Source organism: Phycodurus eques, chromosome 2 (genome assembly GCF_024500275.1).
Source record: "Phycodurus eques isolate BA_2022a chromosome 2, UOR_Pequ_1.1, whole genome shotgun sequence".
Lineage (NCBI taxonomy): Eukaryota > Metazoa > Chordata > Actinopteri > Syngnathiformes > Syngnathidae > Phycodurus > Phycodurus eques.
The window spans coordinates 16,169,257-16,188,317 of NC_084526.1; the positions used below are offsets into that span (position 1 = coordinate 16,169,257).

The 19,061-nt window shown below is 42.6% G+C and overlaps 2 protein-coding genes across 2 annotated transcripts; both read left to right on the plus strand.

The window, feature by feature from the left end:
• Nucleotides 1-1,494: 1,494 nt before the first annotated feature.
• Nucleotides 1,495-6,907, plus strand: LOC133397569 (UDP-glucuronosyltransferase 2C1-like). Its single transcript, XM_061668602.1, has 2 exons — nucleotides 1,495-1,571; nucleotides 4,881-6,907. Exon 2 carries the CDS (start codon nucleotides 4,881-4,883, stop codon nucleotides 6,462-6,464), a length of 1,584 nt encoding a protein of 527 aa, XP_061524586.1. The 5' UTR covers nucleotides 1,495-1,571; the 3' UTR covers nucleotides 6,465-6,907.
• Nucleotides 6,908-16,911: 10,004 nt separating this feature from the next.
• On the plus strand, nucleotides 16,912-18,185 carry LOC133399424 (UDP-glucuronosyltransferase 2A3-like). The gene is given in 3 exon segments (XM_061671005.1): nucleotides 16,912-17,059; nucleotides 17,062-18,001; nucleotides 18,176-18,185. Coding segments are annotated over 3 exon segments (1,098 nt in total).
• Nucleotides 18,186-19,061: the final 876 nt, after the last annotated feature.

The window sequence follows — 19,061 nt, forward strand, 5'->3', positions numbered from 1 at the left end:
AAAAAAAACGGCATGTGTGGAAAGGCTCGGAAATCATCAAAAATCCTTCACCTGCCAATCAAGTATGTTCGCTCGTACGCTATGTGTTGAAGCTACTGGCTGAATAACGTGTGCCGCTGTGGTTATGGTTAATAAACGGTTAACTTTCCTATGTCTCTGTTATGCGGGGAGACCCACACAAAACAACTCAGAGCGAACACTGACATTTTGGACGACCCAGCCTCGATCAAGCAAGCTCCTTAGCTCCTTAGTTAGCAGGCTAGCAAACATAATAAACAGTTAACTTTCCCTTAAGTGTCTCTGTTGTGTGGATCTATGTACAGAGCATGGAGCAAGGCTATGGAGCATTGGACGGGGCCAACACTGGTCCGGCGCCGGTCCGCGAGACCACTAGCGGCTAATAAGCACTAGCTAGTAGGAAGCCACTTAGCAGTGGAGTCGTTCAACTCGCCGTTGGCTCGTTGCCTGAGCTGCGAGCGAGTCACCACAACAGAGACAACACAACACAAAACACTTTAGGGAAGATGCATTTTTTTTGGGTTGTAGGCACAACCTAATGGCTAACTGCATGATCGAGTGGTGGTAGAAATAGGCCAAGCGATTATTACTAACTCGCAATTCTGGCAAATAGCCATTCACGATGCTCGTTACGTACAGTATATAGTTGGGGGGAGGGCCAACTCATGCTGTTCCCTTATAACGTCAGCGCATCTACATTTTAGCCCCCACCCCCAAAAAATCCAGAAAATGTATACGGTGAAAAAGAGTTTTAGGCTATATCGCAGCATGTTTTAAGTCTTTGCACACGTTTTCATTTCACTCTCACGTACCCTCAAACATCCACCCATCCATTTTCTGTAGCGTTTTATGGTGACAAGGGTCACGGGCGTGCTGGATATATCATCGGGCAGGAGGTGGGGTACACCCTGAACTGGTCGCCAGCCAATCGCAGGGCACTTGTAAACAAACAACCATTCGTGCACACATTCACACCAAAGGGCAATTTAGAGTCTTCAATCAACCTACCATGCATGTTTGTGGGAGGAAACCGGAGTGCCCGGAGAAAACCCACAAACTCCACACAGGCGGGGCCACGATTTGAACCCCGGTCCTCAGAACTGTGAGGCAGACGCTCTAACCAGTCGAATACCGTGTCTCCACTTACGTAATGTGTACAATACATTTTGAGTGGTGCGTGTGCAAGCATGCAAAGACGGAAAAGAGCCAAAGTTCAACATAATTAAAAATATATAGGAAGAAGGGAGGGTTAGACGTCTTTCTACATAATTGAGTTTGAAGACAGTCGAAAAATGAAAGGCAAAGAAAGGCAAATGGATGGGAAAAAAAGAAGAATTGGCCACTTAGTGGAAGTAATCGCAAAGAACTGGACGTGTAAATGTCACGCACGCGCTTCACCTCCGATGTTCGCTCACGCAGATTAGTGAAGTGCGTCCTCTCCCACCCTGCTGCATCGCCTGTGAACGCCACACTCGATGGGCTCGAAGGGAATCGAAAACAACAACTCGACGTTGTCCGCCCTATGTGAAGGATAAATACGACTGGATTTCACCGTAAGTATGCAACACATATGTACGCTTTGCAATGTGTTAATATGGTGCATGTCCACACGGGTTAGTTTTGGTGTGCAGTGGTCGCGGAAAGTTAAAAAAAAAAATCAAACGCGTTGTTAAATCTGCAAGAAACAGAAATCCACTGCTGGTCAGGACAAATAGCCTCAGTAAAGTTATTATGATATCATGAAACATTCATTTCTTGACAATCTGCGACCCAATAAAAAAATGTCACGACCCGCAATCTGTAAAGTATACTTTGGATTCATAGTGGATTAACTCTGCGTAATTACTGACATAGAGCATATATGGGTGTTTATTTGATTTCGGGCACTTTTAAGTTTCGTTTTTCTCAAAAATAAAATGTCACAAAAACTATATCTACCTACCTTACCTTAAGTGTCCTCTTTCTGTGACTCAGAGTCTGTTAATGTCAATGTATATTGATTTAAGATTTTTACATTTTTTTTATTTGGTCTTTTTGACAGATACCCTCTAGAAAAGTCATTACCGCCACAATGGCATACTGATAAAATATTGATGAATCTTGTGATGGTAATGGCACGTGATAGTAATGACTTTTCGAAGTTTCTAGCTAACTGTGCTATGCTGGTAGAGTTATTTTCAATTTTTCTTTTAGCTCGCTCGTCCTGCACAACATTTTATATGATTATCAAGTTTTTACATGAAAATCATATTAACACTACAAGTCGTTTGGTAATGACATGCAATAAAAATATTATGTGATTTAAGGGTACAAATGAGGGGAAAAAAACTTAATCTTCTAGTTATAAAAATGTCTGACTTCTCTCTGCCCTAACATGTACTTGAGTGACAAAATGACACAGGGAATTAAAGAATCAGATTTTCAATAAATGTTTTCTTTAAATTTTACATCAAGGTCACAAAAAGGCCCGTAATCAAATAAACACCCATATGCGCTATATATAGACCTTTGGCCAATTTTTTAATGGAGCAGTCAGGAGTTAAAAGCGAAAAGGTCAAAAATATATTAACATCCATCCATCCATTCTCTGAGCCGCTTCTCCTCACTAGGGTCGCGGGCGTGCTGGAGCCTTTCCCAGCTGTCATCGGGCAGGAGGCGGGGTACACCCTGAACTGGTTGCCAGCCAATCACAGGGCACATACAAACAAAAAACCATTCACACTCACATTCACACCTACGGGCAATTTAGAGTTGTCAATTAACCTACCATGCATGTTTTTGGGATGTGGGAGGAAACCGGAGTGCCCGGAGAAAACCCACGCAGGCACGGGGAGAACATGCAAACTCCACACAGGCGGGGCCGGGATTTGAACCCAGGTCACCAGAACTGTGAAGCAGATGCTCTAACCAGTCTCCACCATGCTGTATATTAACATGAAATGTATTAAACATTTTTAATATCAGCAATTTGTTTGTTTGCGCCACAGTGCAAAATTTTAATTTTGAGATCTACAAAAGAAATTTTCTTAAAATTACACACGATCTTTGCTTTTTTTTAGTTCATTTTAATTTTTTTTGTTTAGCATTTTGGCAAAGCCAAGGGACTATATAACGGTTAGATTATAACCCATTCAGAAATACTTGCATTAAAAAAATGTCTAAACGTATGTTTGTATCACGATATAAACCGTTACAAGCCATTCAGTTTTTTCCATCATAGGAATTTTTGGCCATATCGCCTAGCCCTAGGCACCACTCTCTCATACTGTAAAACAAATGGAAATATCAGACAAAGATAACCCAAGTAAACAAAATAATTTTTCAAAATTATGATTTTATTTGTTATGGAAAACAACTATTCATAGCTACCTGTATGAAAATGTAATTGCCTCCTAAACCTAATAACTGGTTGGGCCACCCTCAGCAGAAACAACAGAAATCAAACGTTTTCTAAAACTGGCACGGAGCCTTTCACATCTCTGTGAAGATATTTTGGCCCACTCTTTTTTTGCAGAATTGTTTGAATTTAGCAACACTGTAGGGTTTTCGAACAGGAACACCCTTTTTCAGGTCATGCCATAGCATTGCAATTGGATTCAAGACCAAACTTTGACTAGGCCACTCCAAAACCTTCATTTTGTTTTTTAAGCCATTCAGAAGATGACTTGCTGGTGTGTTTTGGATCATTGTCCTGCTCCAGAACCCAAGTGTGCTTCAGCTTGAGGTCACAAACTGATGGCCGAACATTCTCCTTAAAGATTTTCTGGTAAAGAGATGCTGTGTTGCATAAATGCCAGATGTAACAAAACACACACCTTCCAAAAAGTTAAACTTTCATCTCATCAGTTCCATGAAATATTCTTCCAAAGGTCTTAGGAATCATCCAGATTTTTATTTTTATTTCTTCTTCTTTCGTCATGAAGACAAACCTTTATGTTATTTTTGGTCAGCATTGGGTTTTGCCTTGGAAATCTGCAAAGAATAAAATTTTTGCCAGGTCACTGCCTTATTGTTGAGTCATCAACAACGACCTGAACTGAAACAAGGGAGACCTGCAGTTCTTTAGATGTTGCCCTGAGTTCCTTTGCAACCTCTTAGATGAGTTGTCGCTGTGCTCTTGTGATAATCTTTGTAGGCCAGCCACTCCTGGGAAGATTCATCACTCTTCCATGTTTTCTCCATTTGTGGATAATGGCTCTCATTGTGCTATGATGGACTTCTAAAGCTTTAGAAATTGATTTATAACCCTTTCCAGACAGATATATGCCAATTACTTTATTTCTCATCTTTTCTTGAATTTATTTCGATTGTGGCATTTTGTTGCAGCTTTTTGAAACCTTTTGGCCAACTTCATTTTGTCAAACAGATTCTATTTAAGTGATTAATTGATTGAAGAACTCTGGAGGGAATCAGGCTTTGGCGTCATCAGTGAAAATGAACTCAACTTTTCCAAAGAATGTGATAAACCACAGTTAATTATGAATAATGATTTTAGAATTACTTTTTAAAACGGTGCCAGGTAGCTATGGATATTTGTTTTTTGCTTACTAAATAAAATCACTATTTAAAAACTGCATTTCATGTTCACTTGGGTTATGTTTTATATCTACATTTGTTTGATCTTAAAAATTAAAGCAGGGAAACTGCAAAACAATCTGAATTTGGGAAGAGGGCAAATACCTTTTCACAACATTGTAGATTGGCCAATGTCAGCTTGAAGTGGGAGTTGCATGATCACCAGTTCCTGGCAAAACGCAAATTGACTCACGATTGATTGTCTGATTGATTGATTGACACGTAAGTATGCCCAGAACGTAATGATCTGGGATTCACTCTTGGGTTGTTTCACTGTTTGATTTCAGATGAGGCTGTCATGTTGCTCCATTGCCTTGCTGCTCTTCATCTTCCTTCCCCGAGTCTGTCAGGGAGGGAACATCCTGGTTTTTCCAGCCGAGGGCAGCCACTGGGTGAACATGGACATCCTCATGCGAGGTTTGCACTCGCAGGGGCACAACCTGACGATCGTACGCCCCAGCAAGACGTGGTACGTCAAGGACGACGCCTCCTACTACAACACCATCAGCGTGCCCGTGGAAAGGAGCTTGGACAAAGACTTTATCACCGGCCTGATTGATGAGGTCATGGAGTATGAAAGGGGCTCACTGCCCCTGGTGTCGTTTCTCTACATGAGTGTGGGAATGATCGGGACATTCTTGGAAGCTCACAAGACTGTGGGTGAATTCACCACGGCAATTCTCGACAACCAAGACTTGATGAGGAGACTGAACGACAGCAAGTTCGACCTGATGCTCACTGACCCCTGCTGGGGTGGTGGCATCATTGTGGCCAAATATTTGAACCTCCCTCTAGTGTACAACGTCCGCTGGATCATCGCCATTGAGGGCCACATGACCATCGCGCCAACGCCGCTTTCTTACATTCCCATCACAGGAACTGGTAATAGCAACAAGATGACATTTTTTCAAAGAGTCAAAAACATGATTGTGTTTCTAATCGGCTATGTGCAACATAACCTGGTCGTCAAGAAGATATACCAGAAAATATGCGACAAATATCTCGGTCCTGATAGCGACATGCATCATCTACTTCTTTCCGCTGACCTTTGGCTCATGAGGGTGGACTTTGTCTTTGAGTTTCCTCGCCCCACCATGCCCAACATCATCTACATGGGAGGCTTCCAATGTAAACCTGCCAAGCCTCTACCCAGCCACCTGCAGGATTTTGTCCAGAGTTCTGGAGAGTACGGAGTCATCCTCATGTCTCTAGGAACATTTGTGAGCGAACTCCCCACTGACTTGGCCGACATGATTGCGGCAGCTTTCGCTAAGCTCCCCCAGAAGGTCATTTGGAGGTATAACGGTGCTAGACCTTCCACACTGGGCAACAACACTCTCCTGCTGAACTGGATGCCGCAGAACGACCTGCTCGGGCATCCCAAGATGAAACTCTTCGTGGCTCACGGTGGGACAAACGGCGTTCAGGAAGCTATTTACCATGGAGTTCCTGTGGTGGGAATACCCATGTTTTTCGATCAGCATGACAACCTGCTGCGTCTCACAGAGAGAGGGGCGGCTGTGGTGGTAACCTTGGCCTTGCTGGACAAAGATGACAACTTCCTAAAGGCCATAAAAGAAGTTCTTGCCAATCCCGCCTACAGAAACAACATGCAGAAGTTGTCCAGGCTGCACAGAGATCAGCCCATCCCGCCTCTTGACAACGCCCTCTTCTGGATTGAGTTTGTCATACGGCACAAAGGCGCGGCACACCTGAAGACTGAGTCCTACAAGATGCCCTGGTATGCCTACTACTCTGTGGACGTGTATCTGTTCCTGGCTGGAGCTTTGCTGGCTCTGATTTTAATAGTTTTTGTCGTTATCAGATGTTTGTGCTCTGCTTTATGTCGGATTAAAGTCAAGCGTGAGTAGATAAATCACGTTGTTTTAAACATATGCATAGGGAACCGTTGCCTATTCGCAAGTCACTATTCACAAACTCACTCCTTCTATGGCACCATGTTAGCTAGTGTTGGCCACCAGCTGATACTCGGCCAACTGGGAAGCGAAAAGCAGCGTGATGACAGATTAAATTAGACGTCTGAAAGGCAGGCTAGGCTCCATGTGGTTGTGGGGTGGTAAACTTCTCAAGATAATACAGAGAACGGTCCGGATTGCTATTGGCAGTAGGGGAAATTAACAGAAGATCAGCTGGTAACACCTAGCCACTCAACAGTACACTAAATATTGTACTGTAGGGCCAAACTAAAGATATTTTGCGACATGTAATGATAATAATAATAATAGGGTGGAAGGGTGGATGACTGGTTAGCACGTCTGCCTCAGAGTTCTGAAGACCCGGGTTCAAATCTGTTCTCCCCTATGTGGAGTTTGCATGTTCTCCCCGTGCCTGTGGGTTTTCTCCGTGTACTCCGGTTCCCTCCCACATTCCCAAAACATGCATGGTAGGTTAATTGAAGACTCTAGATTGCCCGAAGGTGTTAATGTGAGTGCGAATGGTTGTTTGGCTATATGTGCCCTGCGACTGGGCGGCAACCAGTTCAGAGTCAACTGAGATAGGCGCCAGCACGCCCGCGACCCTAGCATAAGCAGTACAGAAAACGGATGGATGGATAATATGAATCCATCGATCCATTTTCTTTAACCACTTCTCCACACTAGGGCATGCTGGAGCTTATCCCATCTTTCTTCGGGCAAGAGGCGGGGTACACCCTGAACTGGTCGCCAGCCAGGCGACCAGTTCAGGGCACATATAAACAACCGTGCTGTCGATAATATTAATAATAATAATAATTAATGTCCTCTGTCATGTTGTTCTATTGGTTCGTTTTTGCATGTCCTCTTCGGGTGTACCTCCCATCCACAAATAAGAACATGATTTGACTGTTGTAACATTACTTCTGCTCAAATATCTTAGACTAACTATTGTTCTGCTGTGGTTCACACCCCTATTCCCCTTGTCCGTTCTGTCCCTCTGTCTGTCCCCTAAAATGCAGCTAATTTATGTTTAGCTGCATTTTTAATAAACATCGGCATAATTAAAAAAAATTAAAAAGTAAGCAGAGGGATTATTTCCAACTCCCCTGTTGCACAGCGAAACTGTTCCAGCACAAAAGACAGATCCAGCATTCTGCATGGCCATGCAGCAGAATAGGACAGGTTTTCATAATCCATCCATCCATTTTCTGAACCGCTTCTCCTCATTAGGGTCGCGGGCGTGCTGGAGCCTATGCCAGCTATCATCGGGCAGGAGGCGGGGTACACCCTGAACAGGTTGCCAGCCAATCGCAGGGCACATAGAAACAAACAACCATTCGCACTCACATTAACACCTACGGGCAATTTAGAGTTGTCAATTAACCTACCATGCATGTTTTGGGGATGTGGGAGGAAACCGGAGTGCCCGGAGAAAACCCACGCAGGCACGGGGAGAACATGCAAACTCCACACAGGCGGGGCCGGGGATTGAACCCCGGTCCTCAGAACTGTGAGGCAGACGCTCTAACCAGTCGACCACCGTGCCACGGTTTTCATAATAATAATAATAATAATAATAACAATAATAATAGTAATAATTAATTGCATTTATAGTACACTTTACATCAAACAAATGATCTCAAAGTGGAGTACATCTATGAGTAGGTAGGCAACATTAAAACTAGACTTTACACCGATCTGTTCGGCCTGATCGGTATCAGCCAAGACAAATTTGGTGTTTCACGATTGCACTATGTCAGACTACTGCAATAAAATCTTGTATTCCGATACCACCGCATCCCGTCTTTCACAATCACTGGGCTTTATCTTGTCAACTCAAACCCGACCGGATACACTTGTTAACATGGCGATGACAACAATAATGGATCACATCCTGTGTATTATAAGAACAATATGGGGGAAAACGTGTGGTGGTGGTCACCGGTGCTTGGGAGATTACGTTCATTTAATGCTTGCTTGAGGTATGTTCACGTACTTTTAATATGATTTGGCTCGCAAGCAGGCAACAAAACGTTATGTAGCCTAGCAAGCTAGTGCTAGCACTAACGGTTGTACCGGCGTTATGTCGAATCAGGCTCTGAAGTTTCAGCGTGTGTGAAGCTTTTTTCTTAGAATAAAGTAATTCAACTTCAGTACATCAGTTGTAATGTTGGTTTGACCTAACTGATTAGCATACATGACCTGACAAGAGCAGTGATTTCCAACCTTTATGGAGCGAAGGCAACAAGTTCAGTGTGTACCCCGCCTCCTGCCCGAAGATAGCTGGGATAGGCTCCAGCACTCCCGCGCTCCCGCGACCCTTGTGAGGATAAGCGGCTCAGAAAATGGATGGATGGATGTTTTGTGGTAATAGCTTGTGGCTTATTTCGGGTTTAAACTATTATAATCAAAAATTGTGGGGGGGAGGGTTGCACATTTTTGCTAGTCATGTCGTGGCTTTGTTCCTAACACTCATGTATAGGATAAGTTTACTGTACTGTAAAAATACTGTTTCCTCAAATAGTGTCTGCCTCTCTAAAATTAGACGCTGTGCCTGTACCCCAATTAGTCGCCAGGTGCTTAATTCGCTTAATGCACATAAATGCCTCCCTTAAAGAGAGGCCTCCTTATTGCTCATACATGGACATGAAGAACTGAGCCCATTTGAACATCATCACTTAACAAAAGAACAACACCTCCCGAGGCTCGTAAACAGTCTCTCAGATTAATTTGAGTGCGGACACTTACTGCATGTTGTAAACGGTTTTCCTGCACAGTATTAAAGATGATCTTACCTTATGTGGCGATGTTGTCAATTAACGTTTCCATAGATCGCGACGTGGTTGCTCCACATTGTTGTGCACATCCATGTTTGTCCACCCTGTCTGCCTTGGTTATTTCTGTATATTCCTCCATATGAATAGTCCTTTGTCTCAAAGTACACTTTTGCTTGACATGAATTGTAACGTACCAGTAAAGTTGTTTACTATTGTTTTTGGGAAACTCATTTCGGAACCTCTTAAATGCCTCTGCCCACTCCTGCAGCTAAGGAAATAAATGCAATTAGCCACTATTTGCGGAAATAAGTATTTGATTTTGACTTTCTTGTTAGCATTCTGACCACTAATCTGCTTGCAGGAGAACACTGTACAAATCAAACCACTAAATAGATGTGAGATGCAATTCATTGTATGTTTGTCTGGTTTGCACATTGTGGTTAAGAAAGTGGATAGTTAATTGATTAATTAAATACACAGCCTCTGAGTTATTCAAATTTAAAATCCCTCAGGAAATAATGTAAATGAATTAATACGAGTCAAACTGTTGACATACTGATAAAATGTGGTTAGTCACAATTGTAAGTATTAACTGTACAATGCTTTAAGTCAAATTTTAACATTTGCAACTGTCATACAAGTATAAAAAGTTAACTTTTAATAAAATAAAATGTGCAAATAAATTGTGTGTTCACTTCACTTTGAGCGGCTCGGTCCAAAGTCGTTAACGCATCCGCCCCACAGTTCTGAGGGTGGGGGTTTGAATCCGGGCTCTGGCCTGTTTAGAGATTGCATGTTCTCCCTGTACTTGTGTGGGTTTTCTCTGGGAACGCCAGTTTCCTCAAACATTCCAAAACCATTCATGTCTTGGAATTGACTGGCTACCAGTCCAGGGTGTACAGTGCCTTTCACTCAAAGTTAGCTGGGATACGCACACCCGCGACCTTAGTGAAGCGAAGAAGTCCGTCGGTCATAAGGAACTTGTTTGGGAGGTGAGTCCCTTCCCTGTGCACCTGTGGTTCTTTTATTATTTATGTCAACTGTGATGTCAGAGAGTCCCCAGTGGGGGTTTTAAGTTTAGGACCGGTGGTGACTTCTTCCCGACTTGTCCTTGCGTGGTGGAGAGTAAGTGAAATGCTGCGATTCTCTTTTTAGCCTCCTCCAATCGGCAGATTTATTGTGCATCCACATCAACGCTCACGCTCTTTGATTTAGCGAGGTGACATCGTCACATCACGAACGGCAACAGGACATCTTGTACCGTAATAGATGAAGTAAGGGTACACTCATATACTGTATTAGTACTTAACAGGGGGTAACCCGTCTCCCGCTCCGCAAAAAAATAAAAACATTAGAATTAAAACTATCTGTGTGGCCCGGTACCATGACTTTGAACTTTTACCCTGTATTGCATTGTTTTAAAATTTGTCGAAAAAAAACATTTAAAAAAACAATTTGTCTGTCTTTGTTAGCTGTTTGTGAAATGTTGTGCTCGCATGCTACATTCGCTCAAATCCTGTGCATCTCCAAGGGGCTAAGCACCTTTTTTGGGAATCTTTTTGGGAATGATGCAATAAGTTTTTCACACCTGGATTTGGGGATCATCTGCCATTCCTCCTTGCAAAGGAGGAATGGCAGAAAAAATGTCAACAATTCCATTTTTTTCCTATCAATATGGTTCAATTACAGCATGGTGGAGACTGGTTAGCACCTCTGCCTCACAGTTCTGAGGAGCGGGGTTCAAATCCCGGCCCCGCCTGTATGGAGTTTCCAATGTTCTCCCCATGCTTGCGTGGGGTTTCTCTGGGCTCTCCTGTTTCCTCCCAAATCCCAAAAACATGCATTAATTGAGGACTCTAAATTGCCTCTAGGTGTGAATGTGAGTGGGAATGGTTGTTTGTTTCTATGTGCCCTGCAATTGGCTGGCGACCAGTTCAATGTGTACCCCGCCACTCGCCCGAAGAAAGCTGGGATACGATCCAGCGCGCCCGTGACCCTAGTGAGGATACGCGGTGAAATAAAATGGATGGATGGATGGATTCTATTTTTTGGAAAGGGTCTGTATGTCAAAAACAGACGAGGAATTTGTCGCTGGTAGTTGGAGCCGCTCTAGTATGACAACAGACAGTCAATTGACAGAGAATACTTTTGAGACATAAAAACATAAAAACACAGTCACTGAGTCATAAAAGGTTACCAGTAATGTGGTAATGCCAATAAAAAAATTTTGACAAGTCACGGCGAGGGCCATTTTCCAATCACCTCTGTCGTATGTGCCTTTGAGGGACCAGGGGCCTCATGGACAAAGACTTGCGTGGATTTCCCACTGCAACATGACGTATGCTCAAATCCAGAAAACGTCGTTCGCACAAAAATATCCAGATGTATGAATCTGTGCGTACGCATGAATCCAAGCACATTTCCTTCGTACATCGCAATCAATGTAGAATTGATAGCTGAATTAGTAGCTGACTCCTCCCTGTCCACGCCCACAATTAAAATATGCAAATCAGAAAAAAGGAAATTGAGCAATGTTGTGAAGAAAAATATTTGTTCTGAATGTGAAGTTGCTCAATGAAGTGGAGGTGCGCAAGAAAATCCTCTTTGGCACGCTGTCCTCCGGTTTTAACAACAAGCAAAAGAGGAGCGAATGGGACAGCGTGTGTGCGGCTGTCGATGATGTGGAGTCAGAACAGCGCACACACGCTGAACTAAAAAAGAAGATTAAGGTGGATGTGAAGCGGAGGATAGTGTGGCCAAAACAGCCGGAAGAACCGGCGCAGAAGGCCTCACTCCGTTCGAGGAGAGAATCGCTGCAATCATGGGTGACGCTGCTCTCTCAGGGGTGGTGGGAGAGCGTGTTTGACTGATCATGCCACAAGGTTAATACCATGTATTTTTATAACTCACAACAAATGTGTTCATACAGTAACCTACACTCAGCCCTGTGAGATAAAGGTGCATGTGTAAATGTTGTATGTATGGTATTTGTAATCAATCTTTTGAATTCAAATAGAACCACATCAGCATATCAAAGAGGATATCAAAAACTTTGAGTCCTTTTTGATGACTCAATTTATTATTTTAATACACAGGAGAGGACACGCACACTGAAAATAAAAATTTTTTTTTTTTTTAGGAGAAGATTACCCCTCTTCTCATTATGTCATTTTCAACACATTTTAATCATGTGAAACCGATGTACATGTTCAAATTAAGTAAATTCAAAGGACGTTTTTTCAGTGCATGTGCTGGAGTCACAAGAAGCGATTGCGAGGGCAATAGGTGGCATAAATGATCGCCTTGATCAATTAATAGGAGTCCTCACAAATATCAATATTTATTAAATACATTGGTGAACAAATGTCCTTGCCTCAATTGCATTGTTGAAATCAAATGTTGCCGGGCATGAATCGTTCATCAGTGCTAATTGTTCATGTGTCTCCGATGTGCAGATTTACGGGAACAGTTTCCCAGTTTCCCAGCATCACCTCGAAGTGTCGCCAAAGCACCAACAGCTGCGGAAACATGCGTACGCCAGCCATGCAGTTGGCGTGAGGCACCGCACATTTCCACGGTCATGTCACTCTTGATACATCTGAACTTTGCCGTGAAAAAGAACGTACGCCACGTTTTTGTGCGTGCGCACCTTTTGTACATGAGTCCCCAGAACTTTATGATAAGATGAGCTTTTCTGAAAGAGTTCTAAATGTTTTGGCATATGTCTTTCTGAAATATCAAGTGCCAACGTATGTAATACCGAAATTTAAAAGCATAATCAAAAGGTATTTAGGCCATTATGAAGACAATTATGTTCTATTACTAGCAGCCGAGCTGTAGCTCATGAGGGTGGACTTTCAGTGTAAACCTGCCAAGCCTCTAACTGAGCACCTGGAGGAAATAAATAAAATAATCCATGCGTTCCAGATGTTCTTCTGCCGAGAGGCCTAAAATCAGGTCATTCAAATTTCTCGATCTTATCTACATCACTAGCGAAGATCTCCACCTTCCCTTTCCCCTCTCGGGCCAGTGCTGTCAACATAACAAACATGTGCTCTCACAAGTGGGTCTTCTACATGGAGGCAACCATCCATCCATCCATCCATTTTCTGAGCCGCTTCTCCTCACTAGGGTCGCGGGCGTGCTGGAGCCTATCCCAGCTGTCATCGGGCAGGAGGCGGGGTACACCCTGAACTGGTTGCCAGCCAATCGCAGGGCACATAGAAACAAACAACCATTCGCACTCACGGTCATGCCTACGGGCAATTGAGAGTCTCCAATTAATGCATGTTTTTGGGATGTGGGAGGAAACCGGAGTGCCCGGAGAAAACCCACGCAGGCACGGGGAGAACATGCAAACTCCACATAGGCGGGGCCGGGGATTGAACCCAGGTCCTCAGAACTGTGAGGCTGACACTCTAACCAGTCGGTCACTGTGCCGCCGGAGGCAACCAATCAGAGAAAAATATACTGTATGGACAAAGCAAATACAAAACTGGGTCAAACAGAAGTAGCTGTCAGAGGGGCCTTTCCCGGACACTCGTATGACAAAACCAATGTGTTTTTTTAAATGAAGATGACACTTTTATACCGAGTCATTGTTCAAGAGTCACTATGGAGGTCTAAATAGCCAAAATATGGGACATTTAATGGACTTGCTTCGCCATGCTTCCAATGACATCAATAAATAGACAACGGCTGTGGTGAACGGGGCTTAAGTTAAGCTTCTGCAGGGCATATATACACACGGCTGGTTGCTGTCTGACTAAAATACCTAAACCACATCTTAGCTGCTATATGAAATTCCTACCAGCAGAGGCTGATAACAGACAATAACATGGTCCATGATAATGATTTACAATGGCCTAAATGTGGACATTACAACCGGCACCCATAAATCGATGTCTCGTTGTTATAACTGTTATTACTTCTGTTCATAGGTAAATTCATGCATTATATACATTGATTTCAACTGCTGAGTCAATTTGAACACTGCTAACCAAAACAGCAGCACCTACCAAGGCCAGTAAACAGTCTCTCAGATTAATTAAAGTGAGGAAATGTATTGCTTGTACAGAAGCAAAAGGATCTCATTGTTCAAAGGTATGTCAGGAGAAATGTACAAAATGGAACACAGTGAAGAGAGTCATCATCAAGTGGAGAAAATATGGTTCAACAAAATTTATGAAAATATGAAACAAAACGGGCCTGGAGGCTGTCAAGAGGCCGACAGCAAAATTGAAGGCCGGGCAGGAATTTCTTGTAAGTGCTGGCTGTTTATTACAAGTACAATCAAGTCCAAGACTTCTTCATAAGTCTGTGCTATTGGGTAAGGCCAGAGCAGATATTTGAACTTGAGACCTCTCAACAATGAGGAAGATGTGCTGAACACTTGTCCACCATGCTGCCCTACATACAGTGAAAGCTCCAAAAAGTTAGTAGTCGAACCGAAACTTAATTCAAAGCATCATCGAGTGACATCGTCAAATCTTGAAAATTTAGCTCATTATCTATTGGACTGAGTCTGTATATTTTGCTTTTTCTTTGACTTTTGTGTGTCTCTTGTTGTTGTGATGCCACCACAGGAATGTAGCATTAACGATCATTGTGCTGCATGTTTGATATACAACTCTGGAAAAAGAATTCATAGACTGTACAATTGTTAGCTCCTCTGGTTGCTATTTATAGGTATATTTTTGAGTAAAATTTAATGTTTTGTTTTATTCCAGGCGACACGGTAAACAACTGGTTAGCATGGTTCTGCCTCACAGTTCTGAGGTTCAAATCCGTGCCTACGTGGGTTTTCTCCTGGTACTCCGGTTTCCTCCCACATCCCAGAAACATGCGTAGTAGGTTGATTGAAGACCCTAAATTGCCCGTATGTGTGAATGTGAGTGTGAATGGTTATTTGTTTTTATTTGCACTGCATGACTATATCCATCCATCCATCCATTTTCTCCACCGCTTATCCTCACTAGGGTCGCAGGCGTGCTGGCGCCTATCCCAGCTATCTTCGGGCGAGAGACGGGGTACACCCTGAACCGGTTGCCAGCCAATCGCAGTGCATGACTATAAACGTCTTGAATTCTTAGGTGTCATCCTGGTCTCACAATGTCAAAATGTGACCATGATGAAGATGACTGTTTAAATACTAATTCTCATTAAACCAGGACATGTATTGGTCGATTCATGCATCGAACACTTGTTGTGAACATTTTAAATTGTTCTTTAAAATTGTGGACGTCGTGTCCTCCGGGCCAAAGAGCAAAAGAAGCATCCGGACTGTATGGATGCAAAGTTCAAAAGCCAGCATCTGTGATGGTATGGGGCTGTGTTAGTGCCAATGGCATGGATAAGTTACACATCTGTGAAGTCACCATTAATGCTGAAAGGTACATACAGGTTTTGCAGAAACATATGCTGCCATCCAAGCAATGTCTTTTTTATGCTGCTTATTACAGCAAGACAATGCCAAACCACATTCTGCACGTGTTACAACAGCGTGGCTTCGTAGTAAAAGAGTGTGGGTACTAGAGTGGCCTGCCTGCAGTCCAGACCTGTCTCCCATTAAAAATGTGTGGCGCATTATGAAGCGTAAAATACGAGAACGGAGACCCCGGACTGTTGAACAGCTGAAGCTGTACATCAAGCAAGAATGGAAAAGAATTCCACCTACAAAGCTTCAACAATTAGTCTCCTCAGTTCCCAAACTGTTATTGAATGTTGTTAAAAGAAAAGGTGATATAACACAGCGGTAAACATGACCCAGTCCCAGCTTTTTTGGAACGTGTGGCAGCAATAAAATTCTAAGTTAATGATTATTTCCTAAAAGCAATAAGGTTTATCAGATTGAACATTAAACATCTTGTCTTTGTAGTGTATTCAATTAAATGTAGGTTGAACATGATTTGCAAATCATTGTATTCTGTTTTTATTTTTGTTTAACACAACGTCCCAACTTCATTGAAATTGGGGTTGTACTATAAAGCAATCTTTTTCATGTCATCACTGTACGTGATACATTTGACATTACAAAATGTTTACACGAACTTCAGTAAGTGTAAAATAGGCTGGGTGATTAATCAACTTGTTGTTATTTAGCACAACGTCCCAACTTCATTGGAATTGGGGTTGTATATTATATAGTTAAACATCCCCTTTGAACTGTCATTATCAGCACCTGCGCATGATAGGCATAAAAGTTCAAAGTCCTTTTTGGGCTCGAACCGCAAAGATGAACACTTTTCCTCTTTAGTTGAAGTGGAAGTGGTAATATATATATATATTTTTAATCTCTTGCCTCCTGAATCAAGACTGACTAAATGTACAACTGTACTGTGTGTGTATTGCTAGATGTTATCTTGATATATACAGCCTATGCTCCCCTACTGGTGACTATGCATTCAGTTGTACATGTAACATTGGATATAGTTGTGAAGACAGCCAGTTATATAAAGTAATAATAAGGTAAATTAATTAGGGTGAAATTATTGTCATGTAGTTGATTGAATTTACATTCTTAACAGTGGTAGAAGTGAAAAAATAAGTTGTAACCACTATGGTGAAACTAACAAGAAATGGTGGACTCACCGTTAACTTTGATGATGGGTCTCACAGACCCTGTAACGCCAGCTGGTGTTATTCTCGCCCATTACCTGAAGCTACCTCTTGTTTATAATGTGAGATGGACCAGTCACGGTGAGGGACATTTTGCAATCGCACCATCCCCTCTGTCATACGTGACCTTGACGGAAAGGAACTTTCTCATAACATGAGATTTTTTGAAAGAGTTCTTAACGTTTTGGTGCATGTCTTTAAGGAATATCAAATTGCAGTTCACATAAAACCGCATTATGAAGACTTGATTAAAACGTATTTAGGCCCTGAAGAAGACTATTGTGCATTGTTCAATGCAGCAGACCTGTGGCTCATGAGATTGGAATTTGTCTTTGAGTTTCCTCGCCCTACCATCCCCGTCATCTACATGGGGGGCTTCCAGTGTAAACCTGCCAAGCCTCTACCGGACCACCTGGAGGAGTTTGTTCAGCGTTCTGAAGCGCATGGAGTCATCATCATGTCTCTGGGGACTCTAATCGGAACACTTCCTAGCGACTTAGCCAACGAGATCGCAGCTGCTTTTGCCAAGCTTCCCCAGAAAGTCATTTGGCGGTATAAAGGTGCTAAACCATCCACTCTGGGTAACCACACTCTCCTGGTGGACTGGATGCCGCAGAACGACTTGCTCGGACATCCCAAGATTAAACTATTCATGGCTCACGGTGGGACAAATGGTGTCCAGGAAGCGATTTACCACGGAGTTCCAATCCTTGGGCTACCGCTTATTTTCTATCAACGAGATAATCTGTTAAGAATGGAAGTGAGAGGAGGAAGGAAAAACATGCATATCTTCACCATGCATCAAAATATATTCTTCCAGGGCATAGAGGAAGTCCTGACGGATCCCTCTTATAAGAACAACATGCTGAGGCTGTCCAGGCTGCACAGAGATCAGCACATCCAACCGCTCGACAACTGCCTCTTCTGGATCGAGTTTGTCATGAGGCACAAAGGTGCAGCCCACCTGAGGACCGAGTCCTACAAGCTGCCTTGGTATGCTTACTACTCCGTAGACTTGTATCTGTTTCTGGCTGGAACCGTGCTGGCTTCACTTTTCATACTTTTTATCACAATCAGGTGTTTGTGCTCTGCTTTGTCGAAGAGGAAAGCCACCTTGGTGCCGCCTTTATTTGCTCTTTGCTCCCAAGTACTTGTGAAAAGGAAAAGTAAATGTGATAAGTTATCTAATAGTTACAAACCATAAACTTTATTTCACTCATGAATCTGATGCCTGGCCTTTCCTTTTAACAGCACTCAGTAAGTGTTTCGGAACTGAGCTGAAGTGCTGTCTGTTCTTCCAAATTCTTGATGTACGACTTTAGCAGTCCGAGGTCTCCTATATTGTATGTATATATATATATATTGCTTAATATTGTTCTATACGTGAACTAGTGGTTAGCACGTCTGACTCTAAGTCGAGTGGCTCCAGGATCAAATTTTTTTCCGGCTTCTCCAGCTTCCTCCCACATTCCTAAAACATGCATGTTAGGGTTATTCATTCATTCATTTTCCATACTGCTTATCCTCACTTGGGATGTGCTGGAGTCTATCCCAGCTATCTTTGGGCGAGAGGCCAGAAAAACCCTGAACTGGTTGCCAGCCAATTGCAGGGCCATGTTTGTCTAAAGTGTCCATAGGTGTGGATGTAAGTGTGAGGGTTATGGTTAGGAATTCCAGGTTCATACCATTGAGATTGAAAATCATGCTTGTAAATGATTACAATCAGGATCAGAAACAGAATCATCTTTATTTGCCAAGTACTGTATGTAAAAAACACACATAGAATTTGTCTCTGGTAATTGGAGCGGCTTTAGTACAACAACAGACAGCCATTTGACAGAAAATACCTTTGAGACATAAAAATATAAAAACAGAGTACAGAGAGTCACTAAACAATGAAAGGTTACCAGTAATGTGGTAATGCAGATACTTTTTTTGTTTCTGTTTTGACAATTGTGCAAATGACGCAGAGTCCTCTAGCAATTTAGAGCAGTTTGAAATGACTAATAGAGCAATAGTCTGGTACAGTGACCATTGTGCAAATGGCGCAGAGCCTTCAACACATTTAAGCAGTTTAAAGTGACTATAGCAGTGTGATAATCTGCAACAATGTCAATTGTGCAAAAAGTGCAGATAC

Coding starts and splice junctions, on each gene's coding strand:
- LOC133397569 (XM_061668602.1), top strand. CDS start 4,881: ATGAGGCTGTCATGTTGCTCCATTGCCTTGCTGCTCTTCATCTTCCTT.